Source organism: Alexandromys fortis, unplaced genomic scaffold (assembly GCF_014885135.2).
Source record: "Alexandromys fortis isolate MF-2015 unplaced genomic scaffold, M_Fortis_MF-2015_v1.1 scaffold_243, whole genome shotgun sequence".
Taxonomy (NCBI): domain Eukaryota; kingdom Metazoa; phylum Chordata; class Mammalia; order Rodentia; family Cricetidae; genus Alexandromys; species Alexandromys fortis.
In genome coordinates, this window is record NW_026068121.1 from 1,240,710 (window position 1) to 1,262,655 (window position 21,946).

General features: G+C 52.8%; 1 protein-coding gene across 1 annotated transcript in view; it reads right to left on the minus strand.

The window, feature by feature from the left end:
- Mllt1 (MLLT1 super elongation complex subunit) overlaps positions 1-21,946 on the minus strand; it is a 41,249-nt gene that overhangs the window by 9,149 nt on the left and 10,154 nt on the right. Inside the window, exons 3-5 of the mRNA XM_050125247.1 lie at positions 17,602-17,684; positions 3,937-4,080; positions 1,179-1,304 (exon numbers count right to left, since the gene is read on the minus strand). Coding sequence (XP_049981204.1) covers positions 1,179-1,304; positions 3,937-4,080; positions 17,602-17,684 — 353 coding nt within the window. The remainder of the gene's footprint in view (positions 1-1,178; positions 1,305-3,936; positions 4,081-17,601; positions 17,685-21,946) is intronic.

Genomic DNA, 21,946 nt, shown 5'->3' on the forward strand with positions numbered 1-21,946 from the left:
ATCTATGCCTCCAGGGGACAGGTCTGGGTGGTCCTAGCTCCAGCCACAGGCCATGAGAGACTGCTCAGTCAAGTTAGTAGAGGGGCTGACACTCAGGTCTGGACCATGCTCTAAGGCTGGGGCTTCTAGGAGTCACAGAGAAGAAGCTGTGCTGCCTAGAAATCTGTGCGGCCCCAGGCAGCACCCATAGAAGTGGGTAGAGAAGATCTGCACACCAGGGAGGCACATGCACAGGAGACACAGCACCCTTAGCCTTCAACACTTCTGGGGACCCCAAACAACAATGGCTGAGTGAGAAGCCCCAGGCTGCTAGCAAAGCCTGGCCTCTCCTGCAACCTTCAAAAGTCAGTCAAGGGTGACATCAGGGCCTGGCTGGGACTCGAAGATGTGACCAGCTTGAGGATGATACAGGCCTGCTAGCCTTGTGGAAAGGGCTGGAAGGAGCCTGCCTAGTGCTTGCTTCTCTTCCTGTGGTATCCATGGATAAGATAGCCCAAGGGTGCTTGAGTCTCACAGATGCCCCGCTGACAATGCCCTACAGGCAAGTGAAGCAAGAATGTGAAATGAAGGATAAACAAGGTCAGGCCGAGAAGTGTCCCCAAAAGGCCAAGCCCACATGTTGTGAGGGATTGGCCCAGGGTACTAGGTTCAGATGTCATGGTGGTGCTGATAGCATTGGGCAGCGTGTGGCTGGGGTGGCTGCTCCAGGAGGCCCACAGAGAACCTTCCAGAAGGCCAAGTGATGGAACGAAATACATGTCCTTGGGATTCAGCTCAATCGCATACATGCTATTCCCTGCATCCCCCAAATTGGTTCCAGGCCAGCACTGCTGACCAGCAGAGCTAGAAGTGGCAAGGGCAGGTTTGGCCTGGCCTTGTTGGAGCTAGAAGGTAGCCAAGGGACCACTGATGGAGATGCCCTGCCCAGTGACCAAATCACTGCTGGGCAGGAAAGAGAGCCCAGGAGGCCTGACTCAAGAGGAGCAGGGTGCAGGAAGAACAGACAGATCACAAGCACTACTCCTTGACGCTAGCTAGCGAAGCGACAAGGATCAGGAGCAGAGGCTCGGGATGTAGGCGGCAGGTGTGCAGGCCAGGCTCAGCAGATGGTGGAAATGGCCTGCAATTGCCAGTGGCCAGGTCCATGCTCCGCAACGTTGGCCTTCCACCTCACTAACCTTGGAGCCGTGGGACGGTTTGTTCTTCTTGGGGTCAGAGAAGGCAGAGAGTGGAATTGTGGGTAACATGGGGTAGTCGGGGCTGGGCCTGGACACCGTGTCCACTCCTTCGGGCATTACCATCACCTAGTGACAAAGAAGAGACAGAGGTTATCCACAGGCCCCAGGCGATGGGCTGGCGGCCGTGGAGCTGGCCTCCTGGGGAGGGAGAAGGAAGCCGGAGGCCAGCTGCCCAGAAGAGTCACAGGTTTATCCTTATGATGGACAGTGGCAGGGGACCAAGATGGCCTTAAGGCCTCCAGGATGGACCCTAGCCAGCAGACTGCAACCCTGGTCAAGAAGATTCAGAGTCTGTGGCAAAGCAAGAGATGCAGCTGGGGCCACAGGCTGTGCTGAGCAGAGGAGGAGGCTGGAGGGAGGCACAGCAGGAGAGGCAGAAGCTGGTGGCAGCAAAGTGGCTTCTGAGGGATCAGCACAGATGTGGCTGGGGACAAACTTTTCTCACTTCAGGTACAGACAGTTGCAGCTGGCCACATAGAGCCCAAGCAGCAAGGCAGAGGCCAAGAACAGGGCCAAGGGCAAGAGGGGGCAAGAGAAAAGCTTAAGTGGCCAGAGCTGGTCACTGCGAGCACCAGCCAGCTCAGGGTCGCGGGCTGAGAAGAGGACTGGCCTGAGGCCCAGAAGTACTGCCCGGCTTCAGCAGATCCCAAGACACAAGCAGTAGTTTGGGAATGGACTCCAAACAGCAAAGTCACATAAAGATGGAGGCCAACCATTGAGGACACGATACTGCATAGAATGCAGCAAACAGAGGGAGGATGGGGCTGTAAGAAAAGGGCTCAGGCTAGCCAAAAAAGTGACGTTCAGCTCTGAGCACCTGGGCTCTGCAACCAGACACACCTGTCCTCTGGGGATGTGGATGCCCCACACCACTTGACACTGCACTGGAAGAGGGCAGGAACTTGACCTGCCCTGCTGTGACTTGCTCACTGGAGCCTGCCCAACCACAACAGAGGTGAGGCTCCTACAAAGGCTGTGTGTCCCCAGCTGGGCCTTGTGAACACCAGTTCCTAGAAGCACCTGCGAGGTTCAAGTCCCAGGACACTGGTCCTATGAGAAAGCAACTTCCAGGACAGGGTAGGAGCATAGTGCAGGAAAACCCAGCTCCAGGGTAGCCAGGCTTCAGTGGTCCCTGCACGGCTTGCATTCTTTTCCACTTGCCCAGCCAGCTTGGCCTCCAGGGCCAGCAGCTTGTGTTCCCTGCCAAGATGCCCGAGGCCAGATGGGGACGGCACACAGACAAGACGCCACATGGGCCAGGTTACCTGGTACAAACAACCCCAGGCCACAAGCGGACGAGACCAAGCTGGGCACTGCTGGCTGCCTGGCTATGGCAGTGATGGACCCCAGGCTGCTCCTTCCTAGGGACAAAGTCAAGTATAGAACCTGGAGCCACTGCAAGAACATGTGACCCTAACATGATGTCACCTCCAGTTCCCCAGTGCCCACAGCTCCTAGACAAGCATTACCCTTACAGACATTCACAACCCATAAGGCCAACAACACAGAGTCACAGTTACCTGGTCCCGGGAGTCACCTGAGAGCCATCGTCCCATAGCCAGGCAACCTGAGGCCGAAAGTGTCTGGCTGGCCAGCTCCCTAGGAGCACTCTAGGACCTCACTGCAGTTTCTCTTCAAGGCCGGCTGAACACAGCTTCCCTCCCTGTTCCTCCTATGCTGTGTCAGGTGATGCCCTGAGAACCTTCTCCACAGTTCGGGTAATACCTCCCCTGGCACTTGAGAGGCTTGGAGAGGCCTGAGACGCTGACGCTCCCAAGAAGCTGACCTGGGGCCCTGGGGACGCCCACACACGCTGTGGATGCGCAGTTCCTAGTGTAGGGCAGCAGAGGGTGGAGCTGCCTCTGCACACACCCACATACCCTCAGTCATTCCAGGATCTGAATGCAGAGCAGTATCGTGTCTGCACGTCCATCCCAGGCTGCCACTGCCCTGCCACCACATAGGCAGTCAGAGAGCTTCATCGGCAGCACGCAGGGTTTGAAACCCACTTAAACCCTTGCCTGGACACAACCACTTCCATTCTGAGGAGGGAGTTCCTGAGAGACCTGGCTATACAGAACCAAGAGAAAGGGGATGCCTGACTCCAGAAACATACGCTGGCTGCCATGAACCTGGGGAAGAGGGCTAGCCACACACTCAGATACCACCAGAGCCCCAGTCCTACCATACCACAAACCCCCATACCTATACACACACACAATCTCAGACACTACCACATACTCTGTCCTATGTTTACACACATCTCAAACAACACGACACCACACAGCCCACCCATCTCTACCTCTGCACCTGATACACCACATGATGTGCTTACAGCTCACAACACCATGATTTCCTAAGCAGGTGCCACATATAACCTGCATGCACACATGTGCACTGACATACAAGACGATAGGCAGCCATACAAACTACCCACTGCCCCTCCCCATATTCTCACACCCCTTGCCAGACCATCACAGGCCTAGGCTAGCACCTTGGTATGCTCTGTGACCTTAGGTCACCGAAAGTGGCTTTGCGACCTTCTCCTTCAGCAGCCAGTTGAGTCGTAGTTGTCTGCCCTTGTCCATGGGCCCCTCCACGTCCTCAGGCTGCTGCCTGCCCCACCAGTTAAGGGCCACCCAGGCCCAGCCATGCCAGCAGCCAGCACAGAGCAGAGGTGGCGGGCAGGCGCACTCACCCCGCCAGCCATGAGCAGCTTGCAGCGAAACTCTGTGGTAGGATTGTTGAAGGTGAGCTTCTCGCAGCGCAGGTGGTTGACAGGAGGGTTGCCCTCCAAGTTGAGGAACAAGTCGTAGGTGAAGCAGACCTTCCTCGGTTCCTCCTAGAACACAGAACATGGAATTCCATCAGCAGTGAGCAGGAAGCCAGAGCACTGGACAGGATAGGGCCTTCCCAAGCCTGCCCCACGCTTCCTATCTCTCCAGCCATTAATAATAGAGCCCTTCGCTCCCAAGAGGGCTCCGAGCCTCTGGGATTCCCCTTCAACTCGCGAAGCAGCAGTGAGGTTGCTCTTCTTCAAGTTTCATACAGCAAGGCACTCCCTGCACTTTCCTTACAGACCCCCACAAACACACTCCTCGGGTCTCAATCCTGTGAGCAGTGCAGGAATGGGGGTCAGATCCCATGGTTTTACCACAGGAGGTCCTCAGGAGCCACCACAGAAACCAAAACCCAGAGGCTTTTTATGTGTAGTAGTGTGGAAGCCACAAGGAACCATTTTCATGGTGACTAGATGCCCCACTGCCAGGTGTGTGTAAACAAACTACACTCCAGGCTGGCCTTGAACTCCCAGTGTTCCTGATTCCACTTCCTGACAGCTACGATAAGGAGAGCACTGCCACACCGATACCCATCCCCAGATACAGGGCAGACAACTGACTTGTGACGTGGGTGTGAGGGCAGTTCCATGGAGGCAAAACAACCTCATCAAACAACGGTGCTGGTACAACTCGAGAGCAACATGAAGAGAGACAGAACAGAACCCACCTCACCTTGCAACCAGAAAGTGGCTCAGCAGAGACAGGCACTTGACCATGCAAGCCTGAGGACCCACATGGTGGAGGGAGATGGTGGCAAGTTTAAGAAACCAGGGACACCAGATAGTGGTGGCACATGCCTTTAATCCCAGAAGGCAAAGGCAGGTGGATCCCTATGAGTTCGAGGTCAGCCTGGTCTACAGAGCGAGTTCCAGGACAGGCTCCAAAACTACAGAGAAACCCTGCCTTGAAAAACCAAAAAAGAAAAAAAGGAAAAAAAAAAAAAAAAAAGAAAAAGAAAGGAAGGAACACATAAACCAACCAGGAACAAGAAAAGAGGGATAGTCCTGGTTCCTAAAAGTTCCAGAAGCTGCTGAGACCTGAAGGTCCAAGAGCTGGTGACTGTAAACTGGGCATCCAAGATGCCCAAGGCCCAGATGGGAGCTGTAACTGCTGCAGCCATTCATGGCTGATGGGAAGTAGTCATCACATAGCAGCCAAGTACTGGGCACGCAGGGTGGACACCTCCAAGCCGAACACCAGAGGCTCTAGTAGTCTCCCGTCCGACTCATAGCGGGGAGTGTCTAGTCAGTCTGTGCAGTCCCAGGTGTTGGGATTCTTGGGTAGGCAATGGCCAGCCTCAAAGAGCTCCTCCTCCCTCTGATTTCTTCGTTGGATGTATTAGTGGGAGAGCACAGATACTTCAACATCCCTGATGGAGGACCAGTACTCCCTGAGGGATAAGAGGCCTTTGGCCCCACTTCCCCACTTCCAATTCTATGGAGATGGGCCCAGCTCAACAAATGACAGCAGCGGGAAATTTAAACCCACAGTGAGCTACATGTTAGCTAACCAGTGAGATTTAAAAGTAAACACTCAGCTCCCAAGAAAACAAAAGCAATCTTGGCAAACAACAACACCTCACACAGAAAGTCAGGCCGCAGGACAGGACACCTCTGTGAGCGGCAGCAGGGCAGGCCCCAGTCTGCCAAGTGCTCCTCCAGTAGGTGAGGGGAGGGGCAGGGTCTCCCTGGTTTCCTGGGGATATGTAGGTCACAGTTTGCTCAATGGTGGTGTGTAAGCTCTGGAGACCCGGGGTGACTCACAGCAGGTCCAGTCAGCTATGTGACAAACCTCAGCAGCAGAGTGACCGCTGGATGTCCTTGTTCATCTAACACTAACACTGACACTGGATGGGTCCTCTAGTGTTGCCAGTGAAGGGCAGGCAACAGGGGTGAGGATAACCTTGAGGATGGCGACCTCACGTTTGGACGTGGGTTTCTGCAGAGCCTGTGGAACAGACAGGCTGGCCTAGATGAATGGGGACTGTGCCCACCTCTTGTTCTGGCCACAACACGAAGCAGAAGATAAGGGGACAGGCTAGCACAGATGCGACAAGAAGCCAGCATCTTGCACTGACTCCCTCCACTGGCCATCCTTAACTGGGTCCCAGATATCACTCCATTCACAGAGGGGTCCTGTCTGGCTGTGGAGATGACCAGGCAGTCAACCTGCATTCCCTATAAAATGGACATCAGGGAAACAAGCGGGCCAAGGAGGACTGACAGAAGAGGGAGTTGCTACTGTGCAGCACAGGGTCTGTGAGCTCAGACAGTGCCCTTGGGACCATCGAGCCTCAGGATCCAGTGCCCAACTGAGAAAAACTGCTCACAAGATGAACCAGTACCCCAAGTGGGTGGGAATGGACAGCACCAAACGGATACCTTGGGTGTTCAGCAAACAAAGTGGGGGGAGGGGCTCAGAGACAGTGACGGGAAGAGAAAAGAGGACTAACCACCAGTTTAGTCACCAACGGGAGGGTCAGGCAAACTGCACCCCATCGTTTCCAGCTGCTGCTCTCTGGCAGTGCCTTGAACGGTTGTGCAGAGCTGGCCCAACAGGGGGAAAAGGGTTCTTGGACATGTGCACACACACACACACACACACACACACACACACACACACACGTGTGTGTGTGTGTAAAATGTCTTCCTCAGTTACTCTGTACCCTATTTTATGAGGCAGGGTCTCACCAAATCTGGAACTTACCCTTGGTCTCTATCGGAGCATAGGGATTATAGACACACAACACACACCCAGTACTCAAGTCCTCATGCCAGTATGGCAAGCTCCTTCCTGGCTGAGCCCTGTTCTCCACTTTAGTCACCCCTGCTGACTCAGGACAGGTGAGGGATGACAGAGGGAGACAGGGGCCTCCCTGAGGACGCAGCATCTGAGAGCTACACTCCAGGACATGAGGGCCAGCAGTGTGCTAACCATCCCCCAAGTTTAAGGCCCATAGACACTTCAGTCGACCCCCAATTTGCGTCAACTCCAAGCAGCTTCAGCACAGGCCCCTCGTGTATGCACTGCAGCCATCTGTACTCGCCACAGTGGGCAGCGAGCCAGCATCTCTCTAGCCTTAGACAACTGCAATGCCACCCAACTGGCCAGACCAGTGCTGGTGCCAAGGAGGCCAGGAGTACACAAAGCTCAGGAGAAAGGGCTTTGGGACAGGCTGGCCCCAAGCACCTGAGCCCATCTCCCCCCCCCCCCCCCCCCCCCCCCCCCCCCCCCCCCCCCCCCCCCCCCCCCCCGACTGTGAGAACAGCAGCCACCACGAGGACCCCGGTATGCTGCGAGCCTGGTTCACAGACTCACAGTTAGCAGTCAGATAATTCTGAGTGTGGCCTGAAATGACTGCAAGTTCACAAGAGATGCTGTAATGGGGCCATCCTCAGCATCATGCCCTTATGTGACAAGCAGCATCACTGAAAAAGAGTGAACAAGGATGGGAGGTGGCAGAGAGAGGAGAAGGGAGGGGAGGGGAAAAAGAGCCTCTGAGACCCAGCCAAAGAGCCAAGACCTGTCCTGATTGCTGATTTAAATCCTGAGCAAAATGGACTAGTAAAACATAGATACAAAGCAGAAAAACCATATAGGCAGACAGACAGACAAACACAGATACACACAGAGAAAAAGAGACAGATACACACACAGACATACAGATACAAACAGAGTCAGACACACACCTGGGTTGGGTGAGGATAAATAACAGTGCATGTACTTGGCATGTAAGAGGCCCTGAGTTCTACCCTCAGCCACTGCTTCAGACAGGCTGACCATCTATGAGGTACCAGGAAGCACAGTGCAGGTCTGCAGACGCCCTGATGAGGCATCAGTCTTATCTCCTACAGACACGCAGTGGACTGTTTACAGGTCACACACTGAGCCAGCTGAGTCGCCAGGGCTCATGTCCAAACATTGTGGGAGTAGCGAAAAGGCGCTGCAGGCAAGTCGGCAGCTGGCAGTGCTCTCCACTTCTGCACAAATTCTACACTTCTCTATACTACAAACTGCTCAGTGCATACACCCAGCTCTGTCACATTCTCCTCAGAGCTCTTTGGTACCCGCTGTGTCCTATGGGCTTTTCTCCTGCCCTCCCCTGGGTCACCTGTGCCACCAGGCTTTGCTATGTGCCCAGGTTTCTGTAGCATCAGGGACAATCTGAGCCCCACTGGCATCTGGTCAGAATCAGGCCACATGTAGGTATACCACCAATACCCACAGGGCCTTCCCAGAGACCTGGTGAAAAAGCTTTCCCTCTAGGGCCCCAGCAATATGCACTGGCACCTACTTTTGCTACAGCGAGAAAAGTGTCATCTACCCTGAAGGAAGACAAGACAAGAGACTGGAGGACAGGAGGTCCTTGGGTGTGAGGGACAGTGAAGTAACGGCAAGAGAAAGACTGAACAGCAACGGACCCTGCAGGACAGAGGACCCATGTGACGGCGGGAGCATCCCGAGACAGTTCAGGGACCCACCACCTGGTCTGGAGATGACTTGGATTAAGAGCACTTGTTCCCAACACCCATAGCATGACTCACAATGGCCTGATAACTCCAGCTCCTGAGGACCAAACACCCTCTTCTGGTCTGCACAGGCACAAGCACACACACGGCACACAGATATACACATAGGCAAACACTCATACACATAAAACAAAAATAAACAAATCTTGCAGAAAAGAGAAGAAAGAATGAATGACCCCAAGCACAAAAGAGTTCAGTCATCCTTGGCCACACAGAACTTGAGGATAGCGAGACTGCACAAAGCCCTGACCCAAAATAAAGCCAACAGACAGGAGGAGGAACACTGTGACAGCTGGGCAGTAAGGAGGGCCACAGCTCAGGTGAGCAAGTACATGCTGGGAATACCTTCAACAAAGCACAGAGCCTGAGCAGACCTATGTAAGAACTGGGAGCTTGGACACATCTTGCCGCGACAAACCGAAGCCCAGTGACAAGTGTTTATAAAGGCATCCATTGCCAAGCTAGGCCTAGACCCACACACAGCAGAGCCAGAGCCAAGGGCTCCTCACACCGCCGTCTGACAACCCAGAGGCAGGGGTGGAGACTGGAAACACGAGAGGTTGCCAGAATGAGTTCAACAGGCCGTGTTTGGGGAACTGGGGGGGGATCAGAACCACTATAGACCCAACATGTGGGCCCCTATTTACTGTGCGTAATGGGTGTGTGACTCCAGAAGAGACTGTGGTGGGACACAATGGACCTAGGAGACTGAAGACACATGGGTCTGTCCATCTTCACAGTCAGATCAATCAGCTTCTAGGTGCACATGCTTCTGGCTGGCATGTGGTTGTCAGCAGGGAACGACTATCTCGGAACCCGCCAGAGATCAATGTGGCTGCGAGAAGGGCTTTCCTGGTTCAGTCCCCAAGGGAGCGGGACAGGGACATTGAGCACAACCCTGGTTGGCCCCAGCCTCCTTCCCTCCAGTGTAAGGCCCTGAGGTCTCCTGGGACAGGTGCAGGGAAAGTGTGAGGTGGAGACGGGAAACAGGCTGCTCTCCGAATCACAACATGAGAAGCAGCACCCAGCAACAGCACAGGGTTCAGCAACAGAACGGGAAGATGCAGTAAGACCCCAGGAAGAAGGACTGCCAGTTGTTCCATGGAGATGGGGGAGAGGCCGGGAAACCTCATGCCAGGCCGAAACCATGTGACACACTCTTCAGCAAGCAAAGACTCTCAGACAAGAGTCGCCAGGGAGCTGGGCACAAGGTAGCACTTGTCATCCAGTGTGCAGGAGGCTGAAGGAGGAGGATGCAAAGACCAGGTTAGGCTGAACAGAGTGAGGCTTTGACTCAGAATAAAAAGAAAAACTGCACTGAGAGCAAAGATGACGGGGGACTCATTCAGCTCCAACTGGCTTATGTGAGGACATTTACTGTAACCAGCCTGTAGCAGTAGGCAAATCCGCCAGGAGACACCACGGCAGGCAGTTAAGAGCACTCACGTGACCCAGTACCAGCTTCTGATCCCTGCTGGTTCTGGACACATGGTACACACACTTGTACATTAAAAACAAACAAACAACAAACAAAAGCCCATAAAATAAGATAGCTTCTTAAAACAGAACATACAAAGACCCAAGTGTAAGAGTCAGGAATGGCAGCACATGCCTGTGGCTCCAGCCATGGAGAAGCATAGACAGGGGCCCTGGAGTTTGTCCATCAGCCTGTCCAGCCACCAGTGAACTCAGGTTCAGGGAGTGAGACCCTGTGTTAAAAATTAAGGAACAGAGGGGCTGGAAAAGTGGCTCAGTGGTTAAGAGCACCCACCAACTGCTCTTCCAGAAGACCTGGGTTCAATTCCTAGCACTCACATGGCAGCTCACTACTGTAACTCAAGTTCCAGGGGATCTGACACCCTCACATAGACAGGCAGGAAAAATACCAATGCACATAAAGTAAAAATAAAAAAGCTTTTTTTTAAAGATAAAGTAAAAATAATTTCTTAAAATGAGGGGCAAGGCAGGGAAGACACACCAAACACAGAGCACACACAGTAGAGTGGAACTTAAGGGGACACTATGAACAATGCGCATGGACAGATTATAGTCACCTGGAGAAAACATGCATCTTTCTACAGCAAAGCAGACCAGTCACATGAGAGCCAGCTCAAAAGCTAGAGCATCCAGGTTTGGTTCCCAGCACCCATCAGTCTCTAGGCCCATGGGATCCAATGCCCTCTTCTGGCCACCTTGGGTACCAGGCACACATATGGTGCACAGACAGACATGCAAGCAAACACTCAAACACATAAAATGAAATTTTTCCCTCACAGAAAAAAGTAGAAATTCTCAAAAGATTCACCACACACAAGAGACTCAGGCAGCTGTCAGGAATTCCCTGGAAACAACAGGCCAGAAGTAACACCTGCATCTCAGTACTGGGCAGGCTGAGGCAAGAGGACAGTGGATTCTAGACCAGCTTGGGACTATAAACATATCCTGACACAGACAAACAGGACCTAGGACCACAAAGCCTTCCTGGCACACCCTACGAAACATGCAAAGACAACAGCTCATCCTACTGAGCTCAGCAGGGTAAGAAAAGGGGTGACCACTCCCTAACACAGTTTATGTGACTGGCATCAACCCATATAGAAACCAAGGACACCACAGGAAGCCACCAACTGACACTGCCTATGAACACAGATCCAAGTACCCTGGGAAAACACTAGGCAAGCAAGCGGACTCAAGCTCTGAAGACGGTATACATCACACACTCGAGGCCACCTGCAGTGGTACTCTGGAGACAGGAAGGGAGCAGCCTCAGGGTGTTCTTGATAGTGGCAGAAAAAAAGCCTCTGACGAAGTTTAATACCTCTTCATCATGAAAGAGAACTGCACAGGAAGGTTGGGGCAGGTGTGATATAAGAAAGCTGTGTTAGTCCCTGCCACCTCCTCCGAGGTCAGGAAACAGCTCCCACTGAACTGACACAGATGCTGCTGAGGTCCCTGCACTCACAGGTGCTGTGTGCAGACACTGCGCAGGACCATGTGTACAAAGGCAGGAAAAGCTTTTGTTTTTCTAGTTTTAGAACTGGGCTTCCTAATCCAATAGTGGTCATTTACAACGGACCCATAACAGATGTCCCGCTCAACAGTAACAACTGGAAACTCACCAGAGCAATGAGGAGCTGGCTGTGGATGACAGAAGACACACAGGAAACCCCATCCATGCACACACACCTAAGCTCAGCACTAATGGCCTTACTGAAGCGCAGCTGTGGGGCTGTGATGGCTCAGCCAGCTGTCACATCGCCAAGATCTGGAGGTACCCGGGAGGCAGGACTCTGACATGCCCATGCGGACTACCTTGATTAGGAAAAGACCTGCCCACTGTGGGAGGTATCACTCCCTGTGCCGAGACCTCGTGCTGTATTAAAATAAACCAAACAGTTCAACAAGATGGTCCCAGAGGTAGAGGTGTTTACTGCCAAGTCTGAGTTTGATCCCCAGGACCCATATGGTGAAAAGCGAGAATGAATTTTTATATGTTGAGCCCTGGCCTCCTGGTGAGCATACACACAAAATAAGTAAGCATAATAAAATGTATGCACATAAAAATGAAGTTGGGCTTGATGGCATAAGCCATTGATCTCAGCACACCAGAGACAGACTCATCTCTGTGAATGGAAGACCAGCTGGGGTCTGATCTACATAGTGAGCTCCAGGCCAGCCAGGGCTACATAGTGAGACCTTGTCTCAAAAAAACAAACAAGTGTGAAAACACACTGTCCCTGGAGGGTGGAGGTTCCACAGGTGAACACATTTCCAGGCATGTGTGAAGCCCAGTCTCCTTCCCCAGCACCAAATTAGTCCACAAGTGAAACTTGTGTAGCGTTCAGGGTCGGCTTCTGTACTGGCTAGTTTTGTGTCAACCTGACACAAGCTAAAGTCATCAGAAGATGGAGCCTCAGCTGAGGAAATACCTCCATGAGATCCATGAGAAATGTAAGGCATTTTCTCATTTAGTGATCAATACAGGAGGGCTCAGCCCATGTTGGGTCCTGGGTTCTATAAGAAAGCAGGCTGAGCAAGCAAGCCATGGAGAACAAACCAGTAAGCAGCACCCCTCCATGGTCTCTACATCAGCTCCTGCCCTGTTTAAATTCTCATCCCGACTTCCTTAGATGATGAACAGCAATGCTGAGGTCTAAGCCTAATAAACCCTTTCCTCCCCAGCTTACTTTTTGATCATGATGTTTTGTCACAACAATAGAAACCCTAAAACAGCCTCTATGACCTCAGACAGCAACTGAGTCACAGACCTGATACCACAGTCATTCACACACACACAAATATATATACGGAAAAACCATGCTTGGTGGTGCACACCTTTAATCCCAGCACTCAGTAGAGAGGTAGGTATATCTGAGTTCAAGGTCAGCCTGGTCTTGAACTCAGAAAAGAAACCTTGTCTTGAAAAAAGCAATCAGATAACCAAATTTCATAGAAAGGTGCGATCTTTGTACATAAGGACAAAAATAAGAAAACAACTGCAGACAGAAGAAGACACCTGCCGGCTGCACCAGGCCAGGATACACAAAGAGCTCGCAGCAACATCAGATCTGAGAATGGAGCATGTTCTCTAAAGAGAAATTACCAGTGACCAGAAGATGCCAGCCCTGTGAGTCAACGGGGAATGTCAAGAATCTCAACAAGAGAATCCATCCATCCGTCCTTGGGGAGGGCCATGGCTTAAATAGAGAGCAGGCATGGCTGAGGCCACACAGACACAGGAAGTCTCATCACAGGTGAAAAGAAAAATGGTGCAACCACCATGAAGGAGCTGGTCACAGAGTGAAGCCAGAACCCAACTCCTCCCGCTCCCCCCACTCCTCCCAGGTCCCTGCCAGTGCCTCCACCAGCATCTCCCAGAACAAACCAGTGAAAGTGCGTAGATGCCACTGTGGCTGCCACGGTCACTCCATTCCCAACAACAGGTGAAAAGCTGCAGGGCTGATCCCCACCTGGGGTCCCATGTCTGTAACTTCCGCAGGACAGCCTGACATGCAACAAACCTGTCTGCTGCCAGTGCCTCTTGACAAATCTCATCCTTTCTGACAACAGGGTGTTTAAGGTAGCCCCTGAGAGTATGCTGAGTGCAGGAGACAGGTGGGATGGACCTCAGGTGTGGCTGGCCACGTGCAAACAGCCAAGGTGCTCTCTACATCCTGATAAACACTGTTAGACTCAGCATGATTCAGGCCGGTCAAGAATGGCGGCTCAGCCACCTCAATGATGTCCACAATCAACAGACATTAAATGAGGGATCTTTAAAGAGGCACATACAAAGTCACCCACTGGCCAGAAACAAAAGGGCTGATAAGAAAAACATGGTTTCCCCTGGGACTGACTATCCAGTCTCTAAGTAGAGCTGGTGCTGAAAGCCCTGGAAACACGTGAATAGACCACAAAGGGTCTATTCACAAAGGGCACCACAAAGGGGCTCTTGCCCACTAACCCATCAGAACGTAAGCTCACAGCCTGAGACCCTGAGAGGTCACTTAGCCACTGTGACACCATCAGTCCTGAGATCCAAGCATAGTATGCCAACCAGAGCCCGTGTTTTTTTCTGCTGTTGTTGAGGCGGGGGGGAGGGCGCGTAATCCCGCCTGGCCTCCAAGAACACTGACAACATCCGAGGACCATGTACATCTGCACGTCATGTGCAGTTCCGCACATCAGGGGTACGGTGGCAGGTAGATCTGAGTGCCTCCAGTGTGTCACCTACACGTCTAGCAGCTACCCAGAGCAACATGCAAACCACAGCTGTGTGACTGGCATGGCGCCACCCTGAGGCAGGAGATGGTGGAGAATGGCGTAGGCCTACAGTCAGGAAGCTCGTGATTGCACTAGGTCCTGGCTCAAAATTTTTCCAGTGTGGTGCTTAACTGACACTCCTCCCCAGCATCGAATCCTCAGCAAACCTCCCCAGGAGAGATCCACAAGGCAATGTGTGAACACAACCTGCAGACCACACTGAGGTCACGGCACTGACCTGCAGACTCAGAGCAGCTCCTCTCCCTGTCTCTCAGCATGCCAATATCTACAGCATGGGTGATGAGGAGGCAGGACCATGCTCAACTTAAGCACTGTTGGTGTGACCACAGCTCAGGCTGCTCCCTCCAGGGGACTCACTCCTGAAGGGACACAATTCCCTGGGCCAGCCTTTGTCCTGGGAGTGTGTGCACAGGCAGGAAACCATCATATAGATGTCCATACAAACTCCAAGAGCCTCACCACTTGAGAGAAGCTGTGAGGAGTTAGTCAGAGCCAAGAACTGCCCCAGGACATATGGGGACATAACACTGTGTGCATGATCAGCAGCCCAGAGACAACAAGGGGTTCACGACAGCGCCTGACCTGCAGCTCATATGAAGCCCTAGGGATCCCTGAAGAACATCAGGGACAGAGAATTCAACCACTTGTCTTGCACCTTCTGAGGTCCCAGGGCAGTACCTCTCCCCTAAGGAAAGGGCGTAGGGACAGAGCTGCCTTGGTACCTGGTGTGGTTGTGGGGTGAAGCAGACCTGTACACTCTGGACCCAGAGGGCATGGTGGCACATGAGCAACCAGCTCAGCCTGTACTTCATCACACCCGCGGGCTGCTGGAAGCTTGAGAGCCCTTCCCCAAGGAGCATGAGAAGCAGAGACCAAGCTCATAGAGCAGCCCACCCCTCTTGCTGGCACACTTGACCAGCCAGCCAGGTGCAGACAGAGCCCCACCCTAGGAAGTGCCTCAGATAGACTGGGGAGAGCAACAGGAGAAAACAGCCTCCACCCAGGCCTCTGTACAGCGCCCCAGTCCAGGAACTCTGTGTTGTCCCACCCCTGGAAACTGGGAATACCAACAGCTTGTGAGGACACAGGGACATATCTGACTATGACCTTGCAATCAGAAAGCCAGACCACTCTGTCCTCTGCCAGCCACAAAGCCAAGACCTTACCCATGTTCAGAGCACTGTGCTTTCCACGGCATGACATGTTCACCACAGTCTCCCCGGCTATGAGCACGACAGGCTCTAGAGCACACCTCTGAGGGCTGTGGGGAGCTGGGTTGGAACAGTGCCTAAGAACCAGAGCCCAGCCATCCCACATGCCTGGCCAGGCAGGGAAATGCCCACAGATGTCAGGGACAACAAGGCCTCTGAGCACAGGGGGCTTACAAACAGCCCGTGTGACTCCAGGACGTGGAAGCCTGTCAGCCCAGAAGTGGTTCAACTGCCCCAGGACAGGCGACAGTCCCTTGGCCCGAGCCTAGATCATAGCAGGAAAGACTGCTGTGTGTGTCCTAAGGCTCAATCACTGAGGGCTGCAGGGAGGAACTCATGACCTTGGCTTCATCCCTGCAGCCAGTGGGCATGGCTGAGACTTGGTGTGCTTACAATCCACTGAAATGGCACTTGGTCCCATGAGGCAGCACACCTGAGCCTGTCCCCACAAGTCCCTGCCAACAGAATGGTTCGTTGCTACTCTCAAATCTCCTGCACGCCTGATATAAACAAGGACTCAAGACTTGGGGCTTCGGAGGGAACAAGAACCCTAAGCAGCAGAGGCCTTTTCCAACAGAATGGTTCGTTGCTACTCTCAAATCTCCTGCAGGCCTGATATAAACAGAATGAAGTGTGATGCTCCCAGATACGCATCAGGGCCTGGGCAGGCGGCTTCACTGTGAAAGTTCACAAGCATGAGGCTGCTTACTCCTGAGCCTGAAAACTGGGAGACAGACAATGCCTGGAGCTCACTGCAGCCAAGCTAGAGAGGCCATTTATTTTCTCACACGGTAGGACGGAGAGCCACCGAGTCTCTGAAGACACACTCTGGCCTCCACATACGCACATGTAAGCATACCCACATACATACTTCAGGAAAACATACTCTCACTGTACCACCATTCAAGGGGTCCACAAGGCATCACAGACCTCCAAACAACTGAAAGAGGGCGTCTAAGAAGGTTCACCGGGTGGAAGTGCTTGCTGCCAACCCTGAAGGCCTGAGTTCAAAGCCCCCTGGTAAAAGGAGAGAATCCAATTACCACAAGTTGTCTTCTGGCCTCTAAGTGAGTGCGTGTTTGCACAAGCGTGTATGTGTGTCTCACTCGAGTGTGTACACAGAGTAAATACTTATAAGAAATACAGAGAATCATAAGAAAACTGGCACGGCGCAGATTCCCAGCATACAGAGTGAAAACTCTGGAGGAAAATGCCTGGGTGCCCTGTGCCACTGCTGGCTGCTGTATGCCAGAGGGAACAGCACAGATGCAGGCTGTTGAAAATGCACTTATGCTGTGTGCTGCCCTAGCTGACCCTTGCAAAAAAAAAAAAAAAGTCCCTTTCTGCATGTCCACTACTCCTGTGTGCCCCACTCACTCAGGAGCACTGACAAAGCTTCCCCAGCCTCCCCACTTGCCAGTCTAGGGCATTTAGAGAATCAGTAGGTCTGTGCAGGAGAGTGGGGTTCTTTCCTAACTCCATAGCCTCAGGCTCAAAGGAATAGGAAAGTCTTAGTTGGGGGGGGGGGGGACACACCACACAGCAATTACAAGTTCTCCCCTTGGGTGCTGATAGTCTACAAATTGGTCCCCTACTGAGATTGCTCCAATAGAGAGTAGCTAAATGTGCTTCCCTGTCACACTGTGTGCATAAACAGCTCCCCACCCTGTCCAGCCTCCCCGCTCAGTTGCATTCACATCCTCCCCGCCCCCGCCCCCAGGGTGCAATTTCTGTTTCTCTGAGTCCCACCCAGTTCACTGGACTGGAGATTTCTGTGTCCTTCTTCATTCCCACTCTGCTCCCTAAGATCCACTTGCTCCTCTGGGCTGATGGGACTGAAGCTTCTGCTTTTCTTCCTGTCAGTGTCCCCCTAGGCAGTGTGGGCTGGGACCATGACCTCAGCCTCTGAGCTGGGCTGACAGGTGCTTGTCCTTAACCCCATTTCTTTCACACCCATAGTCACAGGTACTTCCCACCCCCCACCCACCCAGTCTCTCACCTTGTTTTTGAAGTACACTTCGATGAGCATGATGAAACCTGCATAGCCCGATTCCTCCACTTTGTAGGGGGGCTCCTTGCACACTGTAAAGAGAGTAAAAATCTTCCATCAGCCCACCACAGCCCCTCCAGGCCCACAGGCTGCTCTGCTGGAGACCTGGCTCCAGGGACAATGGAGCTCCAGGCCAGGGCTTCTGGGAAATGACAGGGCAGAGTGGGGTCAGGAAGAAGGCAAGGCAGGGCCTCTGCATGGTCAACAGAGGGCACATCCAGTGATAAACACCTTGGCACCAGGAATGCCAGGCAAGGGGCTCAGGGGCACCTCCCCAAGATCCTCAGACACACCAGCCTGAAAAGCCTGCTCTACTGTCTACCCAGTCTCCATTCACCTTGCCCATGTGAGGCTGCTCAAAGACAGCAGTCATGGAAGCAAAAGAGAAAGGAAGATGAAGGGGGACAGGGAGCCGGCAGGAGTCAGAAGGAGATGACAATGACCTTCTACACTTTGTGTGACTGTGGAGACTTAGCAAGCAGGTGACCTATGGGGCTTAGGGACCCCTGAAGGCAAGACTGGGCAGACAGCTCTGTATGGGACCCAGGCAGACAACTGCAAGGGCTGGGCTAGCCTGTGGCTCCTCAGGACTGGAGCTGCAGGGCAGGCATGGGACAGGCAGGCCCAAGACTCCCTTCTTCCTCTGCCATGGCTGGGCTGTGCAGCACACTCACTGTTTCCTCCAGGGTTACCCTGTTTCCCTGCCCTAGCAGTAGCTTGGGGACACCTGCACCAGCACTTCCTGGGGACAACACATGAGGCACTACAGCCACAAAGCAATGCCTACGCTTGTTCACTCATTCTCCATTCACCACGGTGTTCCTGGGGCAGAGGGGCTAGGACAATGTCAGCCGGGCCACTGCAGCAACCACCACCCCTGCTTTTTCCTGGGAGAGCAGCATCTTTGAACTGACGGAGGTGGAGAGTGTGGCCCAATTCCTGGTTCCCACTAGTCTGGCTTCCATTCCCCATACAGGCTTCCTGCTGGAGATATCTTGGCCTCCTGGTGCCTGAACAGTTCTTCCTAGTGTCCTCAGTCTTGAAGCACCACATCCCACTGTTTCTCCTAGTGTCCCCAGTCTTGGTGCCTGTCCCCCCACTGTTTCTCCTAAGATCCTCAGTCCTGGCTCCCCCCACCCCACCCCCATTCAAGGCCACCAGGCTGTTCTCTGGTCAACTTCCAAACATGCCAACAGCTTCAGATGGGCCCACAGTGCACTATGTGCTGCAGGTAGGGTGTCTTTGCTGTTACCCATCCCTGCACTGTCTAGCACCAGGTCCTGCTGGGCAGCTTCTGCTCAATCAGCCAACAAACCAATCACCTATCACCTGAATCCTGCACCTGGCTCCCCTTCATGGTGCCCACTGTGGCTCTCCACCAACCCAGGGGTCACCTCCTGGCTCCAGCTACCTGCAAGGTACTTCACCACTCTTCGACTCTCCAAAGATAGGCACTGGTTCCTAGGTTCCAGTCCTACTAAGCAAGCAATGACCAAAAGTCACCCCCCCCACACACACACACAGAGCTCAGTACTGTGTTCCTCACACACTGGGTGTAAATCTTGCTCCATCCCTCCAAGTCACAAGCTGCTTTGCTTTAGTCTTATCTCTAGGACTCTCCACAGACAGCAGTTCAGAAAGCAGCCACCACGTGCCACTGGCTAAGGCAAGCCAGTCTCTCCACATCTTCCTAAGAAAAACAAACCAGACTCTCCACTGCCCAACCCACTGACAGTCTGAAAGCTTCAGAGCACTTCTCAATGAGGTCTGTGTCAAGATGGAGAGCAGAGAAGAAAAGTCCTGTTACCTGCTGAGAACAACCCTTTTCTTTTCTTTCTTTTGATTTTTTGAGACAGGGTTTCTCTAGCTTTGGAGCCTGTCCTGGAACTAGCTCTTGTAGACCAGGCTGGCCTCAAACTCACAAAGATCTGCCTGTCTCTCCCCCGAGTGCTGTGATTAAAGGCGTGCACCATCACCACCCGGCTGGAACAATCCTTTTCTACACTATGAATATATATTACTCTCATTGGTTAAAATAAAAAGCAGACAGGCCAGTAGATGGGCAGGAAGTTAGGCAGGAAAGTCAACTGGGATGGGAAGGAGAGTGGAGTCAAGAGAGATGCCAATCAGCAGCACAGGAAGCAGACATGCTAGAAGACAGGTAAAGACACGAGCCACGTAGCAATATGTAGGTTAATAGAAACAAGTTCAGTGATAAGAGCTAGTTAGTTATAAGCCTAAGCTATTCAGCCGATGAGTGGTTATTTGGGACTGGGCAGTCAGGACAAGAAAATCTCCATTTACAGTCACCAGTGAGCCTCATCCCTACCCACATACTCTAACCCCAACACCTTTCAACAGGACCTTTAGGTCTTGTGTATGAAAGGCCACGTCCCAGCAGGAGAGGTCTGGGTTCCCAGGGTCTCTGACCTCCAGGTCACTAGCTGCTCAGGGGGAATCTCTTCAAGTTTTTCACATCTCAGCCCACCCACATAAAGGAAGAAGCCCTCCTGTGTGTCTAAGGTTCCGAAAAGACCTCACATCCTCCTCCAGTGTCCAGCAGAGACAGACGGGGCTCTGCAGGGACTCCCTGTGCCACAAAGTCTCACAAGGCAAAAAGGAAACTGAAATCTGGACTAGCAAGATGACTCAGAAGGAAAAGGAGCCTGCCATGGAACTGACCTAGAACCCACATGGTAGAAGAGAAAACACTGTCTTCTACCTTCACACAGGCACCAAGAGCACCCCTCCCCCAACACACACAAAAGAAATTAACGTTTTTTGTTTTGTTTTGTTTTGTTTTAGGAGCTGGAGAAATGACAGATCTTGCAGAGAATCCCTCACAACTACCTTTAATTCCTGCTCCAGGGGATTCAATGCCTTCTTCTGGCCTAATGGAGCACCTGCACTCTGGTATACACGCACGCACGCGCACACACACACAGAATGAGAAAAGTAAAACTGGTAAAATATTTAAAGAATACAATGTTAAAGATGAGTAAATTCAATGGAAGCTGCTTGGGCACGAAGTGAGCAGGAGCAGCAGAGCCCAGGTGACTGACAGCTGTTTGGTAAGTACATGGTAGGCACTACAGCATGAAAGCCAGTGAGCAGGAGCAGGGGTTAGGGCTGGGCTCCTCAGTCAACCTTGAGGACGAACCAGAAGGAAGCAGGTGGGACTGCCAAGCAAAGTGGGCATGGCTAAAACATGAGCCTAGCTGCCCTGGAATGAGAGGAGGTTCCTAGAGCTCAAGTGGAGAGTGCTAGGCTGTGCTGTGCTTGGCTGTGCTGGGTTAGGCTGTGCTATGCTGTGCTGTGCTGTGCTGTGCTGTGCTAGGTTGTGCTGGGCTGTGGTAGGCTGTGCTGGGCTGTGGTAGGCTGTGCTGTGCTCCCAGCACAGCATTCTAGGACAGAGGAGTCAGAAGTACAAGTTCAAGGTCATTCTCAGCTACAAACTGGAAGTCAGTTTAGGCTGGGGTACAAGACCCTGACTCAAGAAAATTAGAAAAATCATGAACCAGGCAGTGGTGGCTCATGCTGATTGCCACAAAGTTTGAAGCCAAGTTGGGTGACACAGTGACTTCCTATCTCAACCCCAAGCAGCTGCAGGCAGGTCAAGAGTTCAAGGTCATCTTCAGCTGCAGGGCTAGTTCAAGGCCTGCACAAGCTCAAGAAAAAAAAACTAACAATAAAGGTTCAACCTCACCAGCACGGTGTGGCTGGGTGGCAATGGCCAAGGCTTGTGGTCATGGAGGCACTGGGCTGACTAAAAACTACCTTCTCATTAAAAGTCACCCAAGGTCCCAGAGTAGGAGGGGCGCAGAGGTGGAGGGCACAGAGGAACACCTTGTGTGGGAGGCCTGAGGGTAGTTGCAGGGCACCACAAACTCTACAGGATGAAGGGAGGGCAGACAAATACACCCAGGGAAAAAGCAAGTCCAGGCCACAGAAGATGTCACTGTGGGGCAGGGTGGGGCACCTGTGACTCCAGCACTCAGGAGGCTCAGGGAACCACAAATGATGAAACACCTGCCTTCTGACCCTACAATGACCTCAAGTGCTCTCACCTCAAGTCAGAGGTGAGGTCCAGAGAGCAACCAGCTGACCCTACCCTGAGCCCGATCCGTAGTCAGAGCTGCAATCTGTACAATCAGCCTCACTATCCACCACCCCCCACTCTGGAAGGGGGAAGCGCATCAGTGTAGAACCAGGCCCCCCCAAGAGTACTGTGGAGGTTCCTAGAGAGACAAGTCTTTATCACAGGTCCTCAGCCACCAGCCAAAGCTGACAGGGA